The 18274-nt window shown below is 37.1% G+C and overlaps 1 protein-coding gene across 1 annotated transcript in view; it reads left to right on the plus strand.

The window, feature by feature from the left end:
- The window catches only part of LOC104078296 (atrial natriuretic peptide-converting enzyme-like), a gene marked incomplete at both ends in the record, with an annotated part of 20822 nt that extends 3084 nt beyond the window's left edge, over nucleotides 1-17738 (plus strand). Inside the window, 5 exons of the mRNA XM_009579871.1 lie at nucleotides 4727-4958; nucleotides 8103-8248; nucleotides 10855-10962; nucleotides 15061-15174; nucleotides 17628-17738. Of these exons, the coding sequence (XP_009578166.1) occupies nucleotides 4727-4958; nucleotides 8103-8248; nucleotides 10855-10962; nucleotides 15061-15174; nucleotides 17628-17738 (711 nt within the window). The remainder of the gene's footprint in view (nucleotides 1-4726; nucleotides 4959-8102; nucleotides 8249-10854; nucleotides 10963-15060; nucleotides 15175-17627) is intronic.
- Between the last annotated feature and the right edge of the window lie 536 nt (nucleotides 17739-18274).

An 18274-nucleotide genomic window follows, 5' to 3' on the forward strand; every position in this document is an offset into this window, starting at 1 on the left:
ACTGTAGGTACCTGGCATCTCCAAAGAAAACAGTTCTTCAAGTAATCTTTTCTTGTCTTTGGTGAGATTTGAAGGTCATATTTTCCTGATGTTTTAAGGTCAGAATACATGAGTATTCATTGAGATATAATTACTGATTTGAGTAACTCCACTCTAGCTAGTCACAAGTTTAAATGTGTATGATAAGATTGATTCTCTGTGGGCTGAAGGCTCTTGGGAGGATGCTTAGTCCCAGATCTCTCTGCCTGCAGGAGCTTGTGCTTTAGCAGCTTGTGCCTCTAAGAACAGGTGTTACTTCTTGGTTTCTCCATTTGAAGATTCGGCTTTTTTATTTGAGCGTTACTGACTTTGCCACAAAACTGCAGTTTACCCAGGAATGGGGGGCTTCCAAAACTTAACAGGCGTTACACTAAACCCCGTTTTATATGTTTAAAACTGTAGCAACTTTACATTTACTCAGGTCAAAAAAAGACAATATTTTGTAATTTTATTTATTTTTACATACTTAAAATGCTTAGTAAAGAACACATAAAATGTATCTGATATACTGTGACAGGATCAACATTGGACTCACAGCTGATGGCTGTGTAGTCACCAGTCATATACAAGACAGGTCCTCTGTTTGGCTGGCAAACAAGGCACCAGCAGCAGTCTTACCCAACAAGTAGGAAAATATGTAAATTCGCACAGTAGCCTCTGGTTCTTATATACTCAGTGAGCAGTTGTCTCTTAAGCAAATTACCTTTAATAAACAGCAAACTACAGTCCTGTAAAATGCAACAGTCTTTCAAGCAGTGTAACTGCAATCCAGTCTTTCTCACAATAAGAGAGCTGGAAGTGTACTTTCTTTCTTGGACTCATCTTCCTTGTGGATAAATCAGTATGAGACTTACTGTGGTCCAAAGCAGTTTGTGGTCCAAAATCTTTTCCTGATCAATGAAGATTTTTGTATCCCATTGCATGTATGGACAGCAATTTTGGAAAACATTCGAGTGGCTAGGACTATGTTACAAGATAGTGAAAAACATTTTTGACATGTGATATTTGAGTTCTAAAACAATGTTCCTATTCCGTGTCATGAGAAACCCAAGAGCTTTTTAGTGAAGATGTTTCCTCATCAAATTGTGGGCAACAGTCCATAATTCTCAACAGGAGTAACACATAATCTGAATTGGACTTCTGAATCATCCCTCTTTCTCCCTTGCCGGTCCAACGAATATTTAATTGTTTATACACAATGGAACAGCAAGAGAATTTGGGAGAGATTTTTCTTGCATAACATCTGGTAGTACTATTGTCTTTTTTCATGTTCATATTTTGACCAGAGTTATTTCATCTTTGGTAAGAGATGAGAATTCCTGTGGAAAATTTCAGTTTTGACAAAGCAGTATTTCTGGCCCAGATAACTCTTTGGTTGGAAAATTCCAAAGCATAGGCCACATTTTGTAATATTAAATATGATGGATGTTCATCATGTATGATAATGTCTGATCAGTTTAGGCTCTGCATTATAATGCAGTTACAACATATTTAGGATAACAGAATAAATATCTGAAAGGAGAGTGTAAAAAAGACCGAGCCAGGCTATTTTGGTGCTCAGTGACAGGACCGGGGGCAATGGGCACAAACTGAAACACAGGAGGTTCCCTCTGAACATAAGGAAACACTTTTTTTACCGTGAGGGTGACTGAACACAGGTTGCCCAGAGAGATTTTGGAGACTCCGTCGTTGGAGACAGTCAAAAGCGGTCTGGGCATGGTTCTGCACAAACTGCTCTAGGTGGCTCTGCTTGAGCAGGGCAGTTGGACCAGATGACCTCCAGAGGTGCCTTCCAATCTCAGCCATTCTATGATTCTGTGACATATGCCATTCACTTCTGTTACTATGTTTGGAACTAATTCCTATATAGTAGGTAGAGCAAGTTAGTAATAAATACATGACGATATTAAACCCAGGCATAATCTGGTTTTTTTTCTTTTTTTATTTAGGATAAAAGATGTAATGAATTTTATTCCTTGTTCCTCACTCATTAGGTTGTACTTACATATACTATAAATAAGGGAGTGGCAAGATCTCTTAAACTGTGGGACAGACATCAGAAGGAAAGATTAACATTTGGGTTACTTAAATTCAGTCAGATGTTCCCCGGGAGTCTATGTTCTGTTTGTTACTCTGCTTGTGGATTGTAGGGAATTGGGTGTGAGAGTCAAAGTTATTCTTCTCAAACCTTCAATGACACTTTTGCACATAGTGTGATAGAAGGTTTCTAAACACAATGTGAAAATTGTAATCATATTGAAAATATGTAAAGAGCTATCCTACAGGGGCATTTCAGTGGACTAGGTTTTCTTCTAGAATTCACCTAAACCTCCAGAGGTGCCTTCTAATCTCAGCCATTCTATGATTCTGTGACATATGCCATTCACTTCTGTTACTATGTTTGGAACTAATTCCTATATAGTAGGTAGAGCAAGTTAGTAATAAATACATGACGATATTAAACCCAGGCATAATCTGGTTTTTTTTCTTTTTTTATTTAGGATAAAAGATGTAATGAATTTTATTCCTTGTTCCTCACTCATTAGGTTGTACTTACATATACTATAAATAAGGGAGTGGCAAGATCTCTTAAACTGTGGGACAGACATCAGAAGGAAAGATTAACATTTGGGTTACTTAAATTCAGTCAGATGTTCCCCGGGAGTCTATGTTCTGTTTGTTACTCTGCTTGTGGATTGTAGGGAATTGGGTGTGAGAGTCAAAGTTATTCTTCTCAAACCTTCGATGACACTTTTGCACATAGTGTGATAGAAGGTTTCTAAACACAATGTGAAAATTGTAATCATATTGAAAATATGTAAAGAGCTATCCTACAGGGGCATTTCAGTGGACTAGGTTTTCTTCTAGAATTCACCTAAACCCCTGTAAATATGAGGCATAACAAAAGAGAGAATGATATATGTGCATTTCTACCCTTTAGTCTTGAATAATGTTATGTTATACACTTAGAACACTGCATGTACTTTTGTGTTCATTTACTCGGGTTTCATCATGAAATACTGATGAACATGTAATATTCTGTACACGTCAAGAAAACACTTTTACTGGGGAAAAATCAAAAGACAAAACGAAACTGATCTGGGTATCTGGGGCTGAAGTGTGGGAGGACAAGGGAGAGTTCATCATGAAGAAAAGGAAATGGCAGTAATGTGAGGAGGATTGTTGAAATCTTTGAACCTCATATACCTCAAAACTGGGACTAAGTGGTTTGTGACAACAGAAATTTTTCAGTATTGGCAGTATGCAAGGATTTAGCAGAGAGGAAAAGCTGTATATAAAATGAGGTTCGTGATCCTCAGATTAGAGGTAAATAGTAAAAGAGGTTATAACAGGGAATGCCAGTCCAAGAAAGACTGGCTAGTTCTGCTGATCAGGTGAATAATTGACTATTGGATCTTCTTTCAACTTCCTCTCAAAGAACCAGCTATAGGATCACACAGTTGCCACACTGTGCTGGCAACTGACACTAGCTGGCAGAGAATATTAATCATGTTAAGATACATTTGCTTCCAGAATAGGCAAATATATGCAGTCTTTTGATAACAAATTACTTTTGAATAGTACACTTTTTCATGGAAAATTTTCTCATATTTCAAAAGTAAATAAAATTAAATAATTTCACATTGGTCTCAGTGCTAAATAAAAAGCTGAATTTCAGTCTGAATTGAAGTGAAATTCTGTCTGTTGTTTTCTGTTGTGGTGAAAAATTGAAAAATAAGTATTTGGGAAGAAATACAAAATCTGTACAATTTTTTTAAATCCAAAATACTCGGTCAGTTCAATATGTGTTGTGATAAACCCTCTAAAAGCTGGACGATTTTTGTATATAGCTATAGTCTATGTAATCATATTGACTTGTAGCTGTTGCATTTATTTTGCTCTTATTCTCTTTATTATCAATTATGTCTTATCTGAATTAAATTATTAGCATGTAGACTGGCTCTTACTCCATGTTTGTGCAATACATAACCTAATTGTCCCCATTCTTCCTTCAGATGTTAGTATGCAAAAAATAAAATAAAATTTAAAAAAAAAAAATCCTGCCTTCTGTTTTCTGTACAGAGAAATTGTGCAGTGTCTGTCATTAGAGATTTTTCAAGACCTGACTGAATAAAGCCTTGAGAAACCTGATCAGTCCTCAGAGCTGACCAAGCTTTGAGCAGGATGTTGGACTAGAGACCTCCTGAGATCCTTTCCAACCCAAAGTATCCTATGATCCCAGTCGTCTTAATTTTGATAATTGCCCTGCCAGTATGAAGTGTGTTATGGTAGCATAGTATACCAGTAGGAAGTGTATTGCTGTACGGTATAGGAGCTCTTGAAAATCATCAGAAACTTGATTTGAAAAGAATAAATCTATTTTTAAAGAATGGTTTATTGTACCATGTTAAGTTAAGATGTTATTTGGGAAGTTAATGCATATTGGTAAGGGAATGTAAGTTTCTGAAGAGGTTATTAGGTAGGCAGAGGTCAAACCCACCTTTCTTTACCAGTATGAATAGGCTCATATGGGGTCTTGAGCTCTGAAACTTGTAGTTTCTCAAACCTGAGAGGAAATCCCCTGACTGATAAATTTGTTACTCATGTAATTATTTCTTCCATATTTCATTTAATCTTTTAATCTCATACCATTTGTGTTTCTTTTTTTATTTTCTTTCTGTGAAAGGTCAGTGTGAACCAATTACTCTGGAACTGTGTATGAACTTGCCTTACAACTATACTTATTACCCAAACTACCTGGGCCACAGGACGCAGAAGGAAGCCTCTATCAGCTGGGAATCTTCTCTTTTCCCAGCCTTGGTTCAGACCAACTGCTACAAGTACCTTATGTTTTTTGCCTGTACAATCTTAGTACCAAAATGTGACCCCCATACAAATCAGCGGATTCCACCTTGCAGGTACTATACTATACTTCATTTAATTCTTGGCTGACATTGTCTGTCATATTAGTCTTTCCCAATTTTCTGTTTCCATTGAAAATGCCAGAAATTTTGCTCTGGAATTCCATAGCAAAAGGTAGAGAACCATATTTTATAAGATCATTAAATGCAGTTTATTACACATGGTTAGTATCTGAAGTATTCAAAACAAGGAGAGGAATATCTGTTCAATAATTTTCAAAATGTATATACTGAATAGAATAGAATAGACTATTTCAGTTGGAAGGGACCTACAATGATCATCTAGTCCAACTGCCTGACCAATTCAGGGCTGACCAAGTTAAAGCATGTTATTAAGGGCATTGTCCAAATGCCTCTTAAACACTGACAGGTTTGGGGCATTGACCACCTCTCTAGGAAGCCTGTTCCAGCATTTGACCACCCTCTTGGTAAAGAAATGCTTCCTAATATCCAGTCTAAACCTCCCCTGGCACAGCTTTGAACCATTCCCACACGTCCTATCACTGGATAGGACATATGCTATCCTAGTCACGTTAGCCTATAATGACATGGAGATTACTCTGTGTATCGAAGTAGTCTCCAGCTGACTTTTGTGTTGTTTCAAAACTGTGACAGATGTGTATGAAAAATAATCCTGGTCAAATCTCATGCCCCTTATGTGTTGGTGTCAATTTAGGCATCCCGTTACTGCATTTGAATTGGCAGAGTAGAGAGAGATTTTAGTTAACTGCTAAATATGCTTAATGTTCTTAAAAAAGTACTAGATTGAATTCCATTGCAGAAAATTACACATTTCTATGCTACATCTTTTTTTTAACCTTATATTTCTTTCTCCTACCGAGGAGGGGGAGATTTCTCTGCTTTGTGATGTGTACTCTTATTAACTGTTAACTTGTTAGATTGATTCATAGACAGTACCACAGATGAAATTTTACTGAGAAGTAAGGAAAGAAGTCTGTTACCAAGGTATTATTCTGATACCCCAAGTGTGAAACTTGGTATGGAAATGTGGGAAGGATTAAAAAACCCAAAAAGTACCAGTTACTCTTCCAATTTTCCTAGCAGTATTGCAATAGGCTTCCATATGCACTGTGATGGACACTACTTTGAAGATTATCTACATTTTAATTCTTTCTCCACAGACTGACAACTAAGTGGCTTGCAATAGCTTTTGCAAAGGGTCAGCTTTGGCTAAAGATTTAAATGTGCAGAGAACACAGGACAGAAATTGCTTAGATGTCTCAGCTGACAAAATAAAATTTTTAAAATGTATTCATCATATTATTGTTGTTGGTTTTTGGGTTTTGTCATTGGTAAATAATAATTCTGGCATTCAGAAAGCTGAGGTTATAAAGTGGTGTGAGTCAACCTTTTTGATATTGAGGAGGATCTAAAAGGAAAGAGAGAGTCTGTAACTGTAGCATGGTTTAACTGATTGCAATCCATTCATCCATTCCTTCCAGCTGCTAAAGGCAATGGTGAATCACTTGGTGTAGAAAAACATTGACTCTTCTTCGTGCAATCCCCCAAAACAAAATTAAATTTGGGATGATTTGTAATGTATTGTTTTCTTAAAAGAGCATAAAATAATTGATCCTAAATGGATCTGTTTGCTTGGTTTTGGTTACTGCATTTCTTGAAGCTTATTGCAGGAAAAAAAATGGTCCATTGGTCAAAAGATTAGAGGAAAATGAGTGGAATAAAATGCCTTCCACGAAAGGAGTATCTGTTCCTAGAAGAAAGATCTGGAAAAATTAATCAAATTAAATAAAAGGCAAGTTAAAAGTGACATGAAGGAAACCGAAAAAAATAGAAATGGGTGGGATCCTACTGTGGAATATTTTTCAACCTGTAAGAACAAAGAATTTTCTTTGAAATGGTAGGAGAAAGTCCAAATGATTATAGGTTTAGAAAATATGATCTAAAAGGTGCAATTAAAGGAGCTGCTGAGTCTAGAAACAAGAGAAGACTTGGGGAGTCATCATAGCCTTCAAATACATAAAAGTGAGCTTCTGTGAGAAAACAAATTGTTCACCTTGTTCACTGAGGTGAAACCAAGAAGCAATGGATTTAAAGTACATCAGGAGAGCTATAGGTCAGATATAAGGAAAATAACAGGTATCTGTGTAAGGAAGTATATGAAGTCTTGCTAACTGAATAGTTTTTAAGAACAGCTTAGACAAATACCTGTTAAGCATGATGCATGTTTCTGTTTGGAGGAAGAGATGAAGAGGATGTTGAGGTTTCTAATCCCATACTGTCTAGTTTGGGATATTTCACAAAAATAAAAGAAAAAGAGGCAGTTGAAACAAACAGGGATTCAAAATACCACAGATACAAGACAGGACTATTGTATTGAACAGCACACCAGCTATGATTCCAGGCAAAAGTAGTTGCTAAATGTTTAAAATAATGCTTAAAATAATAGAGGATTTTTCTATTATGCATTTTCTCTTTGTACTTTTGAAGCATTTGACATTGGGTATTTTGAGAGACGGGATATTAATCTAGATAGACTGAACTAGTTTTGTGTGGCAAGTCCTGTCTTCCTATGGTAAAAAAAAAAATGCAGCAGCAGGACTGTATTCATGCCTTTTTCCAGGTGTGATACAAGCTTCTATTGCTCTAACTGACAACACCCTCAAGACTAGGTTGATCTATGCTTTGGTTTTCCCCAAACTTTTAATTTTATTGAATTCTCTGGGGAGTCCTTTGCTCTTTTGTTTGCAGGTTTAAATATTTTGTCCTTCTGAAACCACATGGTTTCTGAGGTAGCATCATCAGAAGAGGTAGCATTTCACTGGTACAAAATGTATTTGGCTTTTTTTCCTGAAGGAGGTCAGTTAGTGCTTCTTTAAAAAGGTTCTCTGCCATCCCCTACAGAGGAGAGGATGTTTGTAAGTAGTTATATTTGGCTATTATGTTATAACTCAGTTAATAGTCTCCATACAGTAACTTAAAATAATGTTTCAACAGTAACAACATATTTTTTGATTTTTTTTTTTCATGTAAAGAAATCTGATTAACTGATTTTTCCTTGATCTTCATCTTTAACTTTGGCTAGGATTATTAACTTCCAATAATGGGAATTTCTAAGACTTTCACTCAGTTACTTTGTGCAATTCCACTTTGTCTCCTCAGGACATTATGTATACAGTCTAAGGAACGCTGTGAGTCTGTGCTTGGGATTGTAGGTCTGCAGTGGCCAGAAGATACTGACTGCACTCAGTTTCCAGATGAGAACTCAGACAACCAAACTTGTCTAACACCAGATGAAGATGTAGAAGGTAACTCCTATAAATACATATAACAGGAAATTAAAGATTTAATTAGGTTCCCAAAGTCACTGATTTTTTTTCCCATACCTCTTCTTTAAATTACAATATTTAAACTGTGGAAATTATTCCAAACGGGGTTTCTGGGTTTCAGGGAATTTGCAGTATGCAGGTAAGAGGAAGTTCTCATAAGAAATCTATTCGAAGGAAGGATCAATTACCCTCCATCTGTAAAAGTCAGTGTTTAAGATTTGTTGCTAACACCACACCTACTGCTTGCTTGTGTTTATACTTCACTTTTTTACCTATTTAGATGATATAATAACGCTTTTCTAACCAGGAGGCAGACTCTTGGCAATCTTAAAAAAGCTGAGCCCCACGACAGCTCTGAGAAAAATATTGTAATGTTAGTGTCTTTGCCAGCTTGGTTTTTGTTTGGGGAAAGTTTTGTAGAGAATTGTGCCAAATGAGCTTCAGTAGCAACTGACAAATTTCAGTTTTTTAGTTCAGCCATAATACTAATCATTGTGGTGTGAATATGAAACAAAAGAATGAAATTGCCTTAAGTGCTTCTAGATATTCTTTGTATGTATGAAGAGGGAAGCTGTGCAGCTTTTCCTTCTGCAGTGGTCATCGGATGCGAGGTCTGTGGGGATTCTGACATCCCTTTCCTTTTTCTTGCAAAAATGCCAGTAAAGTAGCTGGGAAAATAGTGAGATAGTGTGTGCTACAGTGCCTGCGTATGCTGATCGTGTTGAGTTCTCACTCTTCTCCTCCTACTCACCTACACAGTGATGACGGTCTTTCCACAGTCTTGCTCTTGCTCAGAGAAAGCAATGGGCGAAAGCTAGTTAGTATATAGTTCTTTTAGTGAAGATGTATTGCTGTGAATACAGTGAAGGAATCATGAAAAACCAGTGAAGCATATATAGCAGTTAGTACTATTTCTTCAAGCAAAGCCCATGTGCACATATATCACTGTGAGGATTTTATAAAGACATGTAATACCATAGTAATGAAATCCTCTGTCGTGGGACTCTGGAGAGACAGGGAGATAATTTCCCTCTACAGTAGTGGGCTGATGGAAAGGAATTATCCATTATTACACAGCAGTGTGTAGGAAAGGAAAAGTAAGATTTTGGGACAACAAGGTGAGTTAAAGAAAAATACCTTGATTTAATTTTCTCAGGTATCAGATGTCTTTTAACCTTCCTCCCTGTGTTAGTAGACCATTTGGCTTTGAAATGTAACATAGGATGGTTATGTTTTAAATATACTACTGCATACAGGACTAGTGTGTTCCATTTCTAGAGATAAATTCTGTACACTTACAAAAATTATAATTTTTAAAAATTCTCACTTTAGTAAGAAGGACTCTGCCTAGTAAGCTGATTCACTGCTTATTGATCATCTTAGCACTGAAATAGATACTCCTGAAATATCAATGAAAAAGGAGGGGTTTTTAGTATTCTTTTAGAAACAATGTAACTAATTAAGAGGTCTTATCAGAGTTGTTTTGGGTTCCCTTACTGCTAGAATTTTATGTTGATTCAATGCCAGATTTCTACTGACTACCAATGTTGGCTAGAAAGTTTTCCCTGGGAAGTTTAAAATCTTATATAAATATTTCTGAAAAAACCACATGTAACAAAAGAAATTAAGCTTCTGAGAACATTTAAAATGTTTATGATTACAAAATATAGGTGATTTTCCAACTTAAACTATAATTGACAGAGTTATTACAATGTGCTGAGTTGCTTGACTTCTCTTCCAGTCAGTGCTGAATCCAAGAATACTGCTGGCCAAGACAGTATGCATTGTAAACTTAGTTATTTTCATAATGAGTTATTCTTAAATGTTGGCAGTATAGTTCACATACCTTTTATCATTAGAATGTTATTTTCTAAGGCTCCTGAGTTCATTGATGATATTTTTGGTACAACTATTTATTGAATCCTAAAATTTACCCAAGGAACTGCATGATATTAAATATCTGAGAGATTTTGCAGGAAGGCAAAAAAAAAGGCAACATATAATGGAAGTTGTGCATCAAAGTTAGTGACATGTACAGTGTGAAAAAATGCATGGGTTTTTCAAAACCATCTAAATAAAGCTTTCTCAAAATGGTACTCTGTAAGATGAGAGAGAAGAGATATAAGGGTTAATTAGTGGACATTTGTAGGTGGTTTTATTAATTCAAATAGCCACACAGTTGCCAAAATACACTTTTTTTTTTTTTAATCCTGGGCATCTCTTATACTCATTTCAACTCAACAGATGATCTTTTCCTCCTTCACACAACACCACAACAGTGAGAAAAGTAGCTAGAAAATCCATGCCCACGATCTAACCATTGTATGCCAATTATTTGGCAAAGCTTTGAAATTTGACAGAGGGTAGCATGTGAGGGAGAGCTCTGGAAAATATTGCTCCACCCCATTCACAGTGCAATTGTTAAGAGTCTTGCCTGCTGCATAGTTCCAGCTTAGTATCGCACAAGCTTTCTATTCCTGTCATTTACCCTTCCAAAACTGTCAAAGTGATAAATAAATATCCATGTGATGATAAAACTTGCAGCTTATGGAGTCTTGTTTCTGCCTGTTCCTTGTCATTGACAGAATGCTCACCCAGTCACTTCAAGTGCCGTTCTGGGAGGTGTGTCCTGGCATCCAGAAGATGTGATGGTCAAGCTGACTGTGAGGATGATAGTGATGAGGACAGCTGTGGTAAACAAATTCGATGAGTTGGATCTTTTGAATGGAGAGTAGTTGAAGCATTAGAAAATAAGTTTTGTTTTTCTTTCAGTTATTTGAACCATAGCATGACAGTTCAGAGGATAAGCCCCTTTTTCTGTCAGAAAAATATGTTTGAAAGTGTTTTTTTTTAAGACTAGTGGCAGTAAAAATACTTTAGCAAGCATCATTCTTGATTAATGTCAACACAATTTATGATATTTGATCATTTAGATTCTGCTAACTGTATTCCAGGATGTTTCAGTATCCCTTTAGTAATCAAGATAAAATATGCTGCAGATTTAATTCTTTTGATATTGCTGGAGGTTCTACTGAGCTAAAACATGACTTCCTGGCAATTTAAATCTTGAATTCATAAATGTAGTTTTTAATTTATACATGGTAATATTCTTATTATGATATATTGACAAAAGATCTGTGTTGCTGAAGTGGATTCTGTACTGCAAGGATCAAGAATTACATGTTTTTTCAGATTGGTCAACCTCAAGCTGTACTTACAAGGATAAAGTGGTAACCACAAAGTTTATTCTCCAGAATATTTGTGAGCTTACTTATGGTAGAGGTGCTCTTGACTTTTAACTTAAGGGGATGTATTGAGCTTGAGAGTAATCAACAAACCTCTTGGTCACTATTTATCCTTGTATGTGCTGGCAGGAGAATTTTGAGAAAGAAAAGGGAGTTTATACTATTTCTTTATGTGACTAAGGCGTAGCCTCCATGGAGTTCTGCATGCTGGCCTGGCATCCCTAGGGGCAAAGAGAATAATTATAAATCACTAAGGATTTAGAGAAGAGGTGTGAATATGAGTAAAGGATGGAAAACATTCCAGCAGAGTAGGGCTAAGGTGCACAACCTGGTTTTTTTAACAACGAGCAGATTAAGATGGAAGCACAGTTTATGTGAGCAACAAAACTGTGGCAATGAAAGACTTTCCACTCAGCTGCACAAAAATAAAATAAGATCCAACACCTGAAAGCTGAAGCTAGGCTAAAATTCAAGATTGTCAGCTCTATAAAATGCTTCTTTTTTAAGAGCAGGTTTTTTTAATGATTGGAGTAACCAAGGGGTTATTTATCGCTAAGGCACGATGTATTCTCAATCTCTGGGAGTTTTCAAATCATGCTTACGTTCTCTCTCCTCTTTCTGCCCCATTCCCCTCCCCCTGCAAAAAGAAAGCAAAAAGAAAAAAAAGATGTGCTCACTGAAACAAGATTTAATACTTGGTCATTCTCTTGTTTGGATTATAAAGGAAAGGCAGAGCTGATGACTACAGTGACTCTTTCAGAGTTTATCATCGCTTTACCTTTGAATCAGTTGTCCTCCCTGCCAAATATTCTTTGTTGCCACCTGTTCTTAATTGCTTAGAAGACTAATTGCTCTGTGTCTTTTAGGATTATTTTATTCTCCTAGACATTAACATATGAAATACTGCTCTAATATATAACATTCATTTCTCGAGTGGATCTCTCTCTGTCTCTATAGTCTAGACAGAATGTCACTAGCAATCAGCGGAATTCTTATCAGTTTCTATAAATATGGAAGACTGTATCTGCTAGGAAATTACTGCTGTCAGAGTGACATTACATTGACCAGGGGTAATGCTGTTACTGAAAAACAGAAAGTCCTTGTAGAGCTCCAGAAGTAAATGTCTCTGACTCATTCATATTCCACGTGTGCAGGACAAAATCAAAACTTGATGATCTTTTTATGTGTAAATGGCTAGATCACATTTTATTAGATTTATCCTTTGAAATTGGTTTTATACCATTAAATAACAGTCAGCATTTAAATTAAAAAACTTATATTTGAAGTGCCTTAAATGACAGGCCGGGAACAACTTCACAGTGCAGGGAGGAGGAGGCTGGAAAAGACTAGCTACAGTTTTTGGATGCTCAAGCTACTCTGGCCAAAAATATAAGGTAGAACAGTCCAAGGGGACTAAGGTACATTCTGCCCATGCAGAGAAGAGCTGTATTCAGCACCCACTGTCTTCTCCTGTTAGGAATCCCTGTCATACTCTCATGTGATCTTTGTGAGAGGAAATCTCACCCATGCAATTGCAGTGAAATCCTAAGACTTTAGTGCCATTTAGATTAAGATTTGGGGAGAAAATTTGACCCAGATTTCTGAATGTGAGACTTCTAAGTGCATTTCAGTGAAGTGTGAGGAAGGTAATTTCTGAAAATTATTATGATAGACGTTACGAGAGTTTGTGATATTAAATATACTTGATTGATAATACTAACTTACTGGCTGCTGAAGAATGCCTCTGGCAGAGAGCAGAAGAGGGTCCTAGAAGAGTACTAAAGAAATTGAAGACATAACATTCAAAACCAGTATTGTCCTTCACTATTTTCTGTAATCTGAGTTCTGACTGTAGTATTTTAGTTGAGAGAAAAATGTGGTGGTCTTAATGTTAATGACTTAATAATAATTGCATGGGGAATATACATGTGAATAACAAATGGTAACTTGCTTCATATTTTGAAGAAGAATGAAGGTAAGATCGTATGTGAATCCCTATCTCTTGCCAAAAAGTATGTTTGAGATGGGGTAATGTAAATATGGACAAGTTTTCCTACCTCCATTTTCACTTCCATTTCATTGTCCTTAAATTAAAAATGTATATTACAAAAATATTTACAGCAGAAATATAAATACACTAAATATGTATTTAATTAATTGTAAACACTCTGCTAAAAAATTGCAAGGTTCATAAATTATATTTTTTTAATCTTTTTTTATTTTATTTTCATATCAAATTCCTAACATGACTGACATTCTTTGTTCTTTAGCAGAGTAAAGGTTTTGTTTGGTTTCAATTAATTTTTCATTAATAGTTATCACAAATATTGTCAAGAAGGAGACCTGGAAAATGGTGATACCCAAGAAAGTTCTTTGATCATGTGGAATTAGTTTCACAGGTTGAAGGCTGTTTGTTTCTCTGTGCTGTAACATTTATTTATATGGCTTTTTCAATCTAAACAAAATCAAGCACTCCACACATCCAGTTACAGTTAAAATGTGAGTAGATTTTTCCAGTAATCATATGAGCTAGTAGTGATTCTCTGGTTCATGTTTGTAAAATATTCACTTCTGAAATAACACTTCTTGGAAACAACATATCTGCTTAGTAGCTTACTGCTGATATACTGCTGTAGTTCCAGGTCCAGGCAAACAGAGGTGCTGCTTCAAATGCAGTTTGTGAGCTTATACCTCAATTATTTGTGTGTGGGGACATCAGGGCTGTCACCTGAATTTGAGCTTGGATTAAAATGAAAACTAGTTAGTATCATCTATAGAACAGGCCAAACAAGGCAATCAAACCATCTGTTTTAGTCGGAGAACACGTTGTTTTTATGGCTTCCTGTGAAACAAGAATGTCAGATGTGCAGGACATTAATATGTCAAAGTCTTTAAACTGGTATCACAGTGAAGTGCTTTATTAGTTGATGGAAATAAATAGTGAAATAAAACAAGAGAAAACATTTTTCTAAAATGTACCTTGGGCCATTTTTAATTTCCTCTATCTGACTAACAGGAATTTTACTGTCGAAGCACTTTGACACAGTTTTATAAGTATTCCTCTTGAAATCAGAGAGGCTAATTAGCTGGACTTTGAAGAGACAATAATGTGATGTGTTCCTTACATAATAATGAACCCTCCTGAAGATTCAGACAGCCATTGGGTCTTTCTAATCTTTTCAAACTGGTTTGGTCTCAGATTATGGAACCAGGAAGACTGTTTGAGGTCAATACTTACAGCATCTCTCTACCTTTCATTGTGATCTGCATTAGGTTCTGTATCAGCACTGCCAGAAACAATTACATATTTCTCCTTATTATTTAAAAAGCACTGAAGTATTGTGAAGTATTATATATTTTATACCACTTTATCAAGCGTGCACTGTGATAATCTTATTTCCACTTCTTCATTAGTAACTATTCTTGGTACCTTTTAAAATTGATATTGCAAGTTATTTTGGGTGTTTCAGGATTACCAAGGAAGAAGAAAACAGTTGATTAGATATTGCATGCAAGTGTTTCAAAACTATTCTTCTCTGCCTTCAGGTTGTAGAGAAAGGGGTCTTTGGGAGTGTCCTTTGAAGAAGCTGTGCATCAAACACACTATGATCTGTGATGGTTTCCCAGACTGTCCTGACATGATGGATGAAAAGAACTGCTGTAAGGTCTTATTGTTATTCCCCTAAAGGGCTGATAAGATTTTGGGGATCTTGGGGTGCAAAGTAAATGAAAGTAAAAAGGTTTTCTACAGACAGAAAGGCTTAGTCATTCCCTCAGTTTCCTTTTCAGTTTTGCTATGGCACCAATTTATCTCTTTCCTCATCTTGTGTCCTCTGTTGTTTACATCCTTGGATCCTTGCTGTCTCCTCGGTCACTCCGGTCCTCTCTCTTTTTTTCTCACTCTCCCTCCTCCTTCTTCTGTCTTCGTGCTTCTTTTCTTTATTCCTTGTACCTTCTTGACTCCTTTTCCTGACTTTTCTCAACTTCATTCCATATAGGTATAGCTCCTCACTGCTCTTTTTTTTCTTAATTTCCACTTGATTTTCCTTCTGATCTGTTCTTCAGTAAATTTCATATGTGTCCCTGCTTTATTTGATTTCTCTTCTGCTAGACATTTCTTAGATTCTGTCTCCCCACTTGGCTCCACAGGCTTCTTCTACAACCCAAACTGTGATAAGTATCAGAGATGATACAAAACTTAGTATGGTACACTGACGATATGGGCATACTGTCCATGTGCACAGTGTAAGATGGCTCAAAGTGCTGACAGTGTGCAGTAGGCCCCTGGTCCCTTGCGGGAGCTGCCCTCTGTTCTGTTTCCACTATGCAGCTGACTGGTGGGATGGGAAGAGGTGGAAGACCTGCAAACGGCAGCTGCTTTGCAGGCTCCCACCCTGCATGCGAAGCTGGGCGTGGGTGCCATGAGATGTTAGCTTCACTTTCATGAATATATTAGTGGTACTCTGAATTCTCTTCTTTTGAGAAAACCTGGTGTGTGGGCATGTCCCCAAGACAAGGAACTGGAAAAGACATTCTGGATGACACTCGGCCTGCACAAGAAAGATGAGATGCTTGGTAAACTTGGTTAAAAGCTGAAATTTTAGTTCTCTGGGCAAAACTGGTATTTCAGCATTTTTGCTGGGACTGTAGGATATAATTTTACAATTTAAAAAAAGATTGCTCCTGCGTCTCTGGAGTTCTCTTGGTGGAGACAGGATGGTAGGCACATTTTATGTACTATGTGGAGCATATGAATATGTTTGCCAAAATGATTGGCAGCCTGCATGTATCACTAGATCTAACTTTGTTTCTTTTTGGGAAGAGGCAGCTCACAGGACATTTCTTAATCTGCTTTTCCTTGTGAAGATTATACCATTTGACTTCCAAGAGGTCTGCGTGCTGTAATCTAAAAAATAGGAAGGTGGTATTGAAGTGATTTGCTCATGATCACACGTTAAGATCACAGCAGAGAAGATTCTCCGAGGGCTTATGTTAAGCTAGTCTGTAATTGTCAGGCTATATTTCCTCTCTGCTTTTGTGTTGGGGGTTGAATATTCCAAAATGGCAGCAAAGTTTCCCCAGCTGAGGGCTTCCAGCTTTTGAAATATGCTCTCTCTGGAAGGCAGAGTTAGAGAGATTTTTCTAGTTTTGCACGCTTTATGCCAGAGCCAGAAAGATCATTTATGTCACAGTAGGCAGCACTGCCTGCTCTATCTGTATGGTTTTCACTGTGGAGTACATTTTTTGCACTAGTGTTGCAAATAAATGCTTGGTTTCTATGGCAGTATAGATGCTGTACAACAGCCAGACATAGGCACAACTGAATGCAGCTTCCTTCCACACATTCTCTCCCCCTCTGCTCTTCCCCAGCTCTCAAAAATTCCCTAATAATGGGGTTTTCAGAAGCTGGAAGAGAAGTGTGTTAGTGAGGAGGTACTGTAATACTATACACCTGCCTTTTGGGAGGGGGTTTGTTATGGTTGGAGAAAAGCTAAAATTCACTTGCAAATGGAAGCTCTTGTGGTTCCTGCACTGGACAGAGATTCAGGAAATCCCTATCTAATGCTGCCAACTGGCAACTAACTGTGAACCGGAGGATGTCTATCCGTACATCTGTTCCCCGTCTCTAAAATGGAGATAAAAATAATTCCATGATTTTAAATAGCAAAGGAGGATCCAAAAGTGAATATAGAATTGCTGTGGATGAAAGGAAATACATATGCAATTCTTTTCAAAGAACATGAAGAAATAAACAGATTTGGAGCAGTCTCCTAAAAAGCATGGAGCACAATATTCTCACTTAAAGCTTGTGAGAGGCTTAGACAGGTTTCGTATGACAAGACCACAAATGTTACTAAGTAATCACAGAATTTGCCATTTCCAGACACCCTTCCTTCCCTTTGAGTTGCAATGCCTTCTGCAACCGTGTGGCAGCAACCACCTTCTGCCTCAGTGATGCCCATCCTGAATTTTGTTGCAAATCTGTCTCACTTTCTTGCTCCATAAATCTGATCTGTGCCTACCTTTACCCTCCTTCTCATTTTTTCAGTCTCAACGTGAACTTCACATTGATCATTTCTTTCTCAGAGTGAAACACGTTTTTGTCCTTGCAGCATTTTGTGAAGAGAGTGAACTTGAATGTGCCAACCATGAATGTGTGCCACGTGAGCTCTGGTGTGATGGGCAAGCAGACTGCAGTGACAGCTCAGATGAATGGGACTGCGGTAAGTTTCTGCTGTGGTGCACTCTGCCTGGAAGTGATGTTTGAGTGATGGTAGTAATTACTGTGATTTGGTTTAGAATACAGTTGCAGTGGTAGAGAGATTCTCCCTTTATTACGAAAGAGAGACTGGGTTCAGGTTGGGAAATCATGCAAGAAAGTGGGCCAATTAGAAAGGAAAGGCTCAGTGTGAAGTGTCACAATGCAAAGATATAAGGAAAGTGACATGTCAGGGAACTTCTAAAATGTGTAGATGGTGTGTAAAATCTAGAAAGTGTGGATAGAAGAGAGAGTAGGAAGACGTTGAGGTATAGAATTCATTTGGGCAAAACTTCTAAGCCCTGATTCTGTACTTGTGAAAATCAGTGTGAAATTCCCACTGACTGCAATGGTGCAGGTTCAGAGATTATGAGAAGAAGATAGTCCTACTAGGCTCCCTTTGCACTGGCTAAACACCTGCAGAATGATGTAACCTGCTATTGCTATCTATATTTGGATTAGGACTCATGCTTTTATGTGTTCATAGAATCATAGAATCAT

Source organism: Fulmarus glacialis, unplaced genomic scaffold (genome assembly GCF_000690835.1).
Source record: "Fulmarus glacialis isolate BGI_N327 unplaced genomic scaffold, ASM69083v1 scaffold28826, whole genome shotgun sequence".
Classification (NCBI taxonomy): domain Eukaryota; kingdom Metazoa; phylum Chordata; class Aves; order Procellariiformes; family Procellariidae; genus Fulmarus; species Fulmarus glacialis.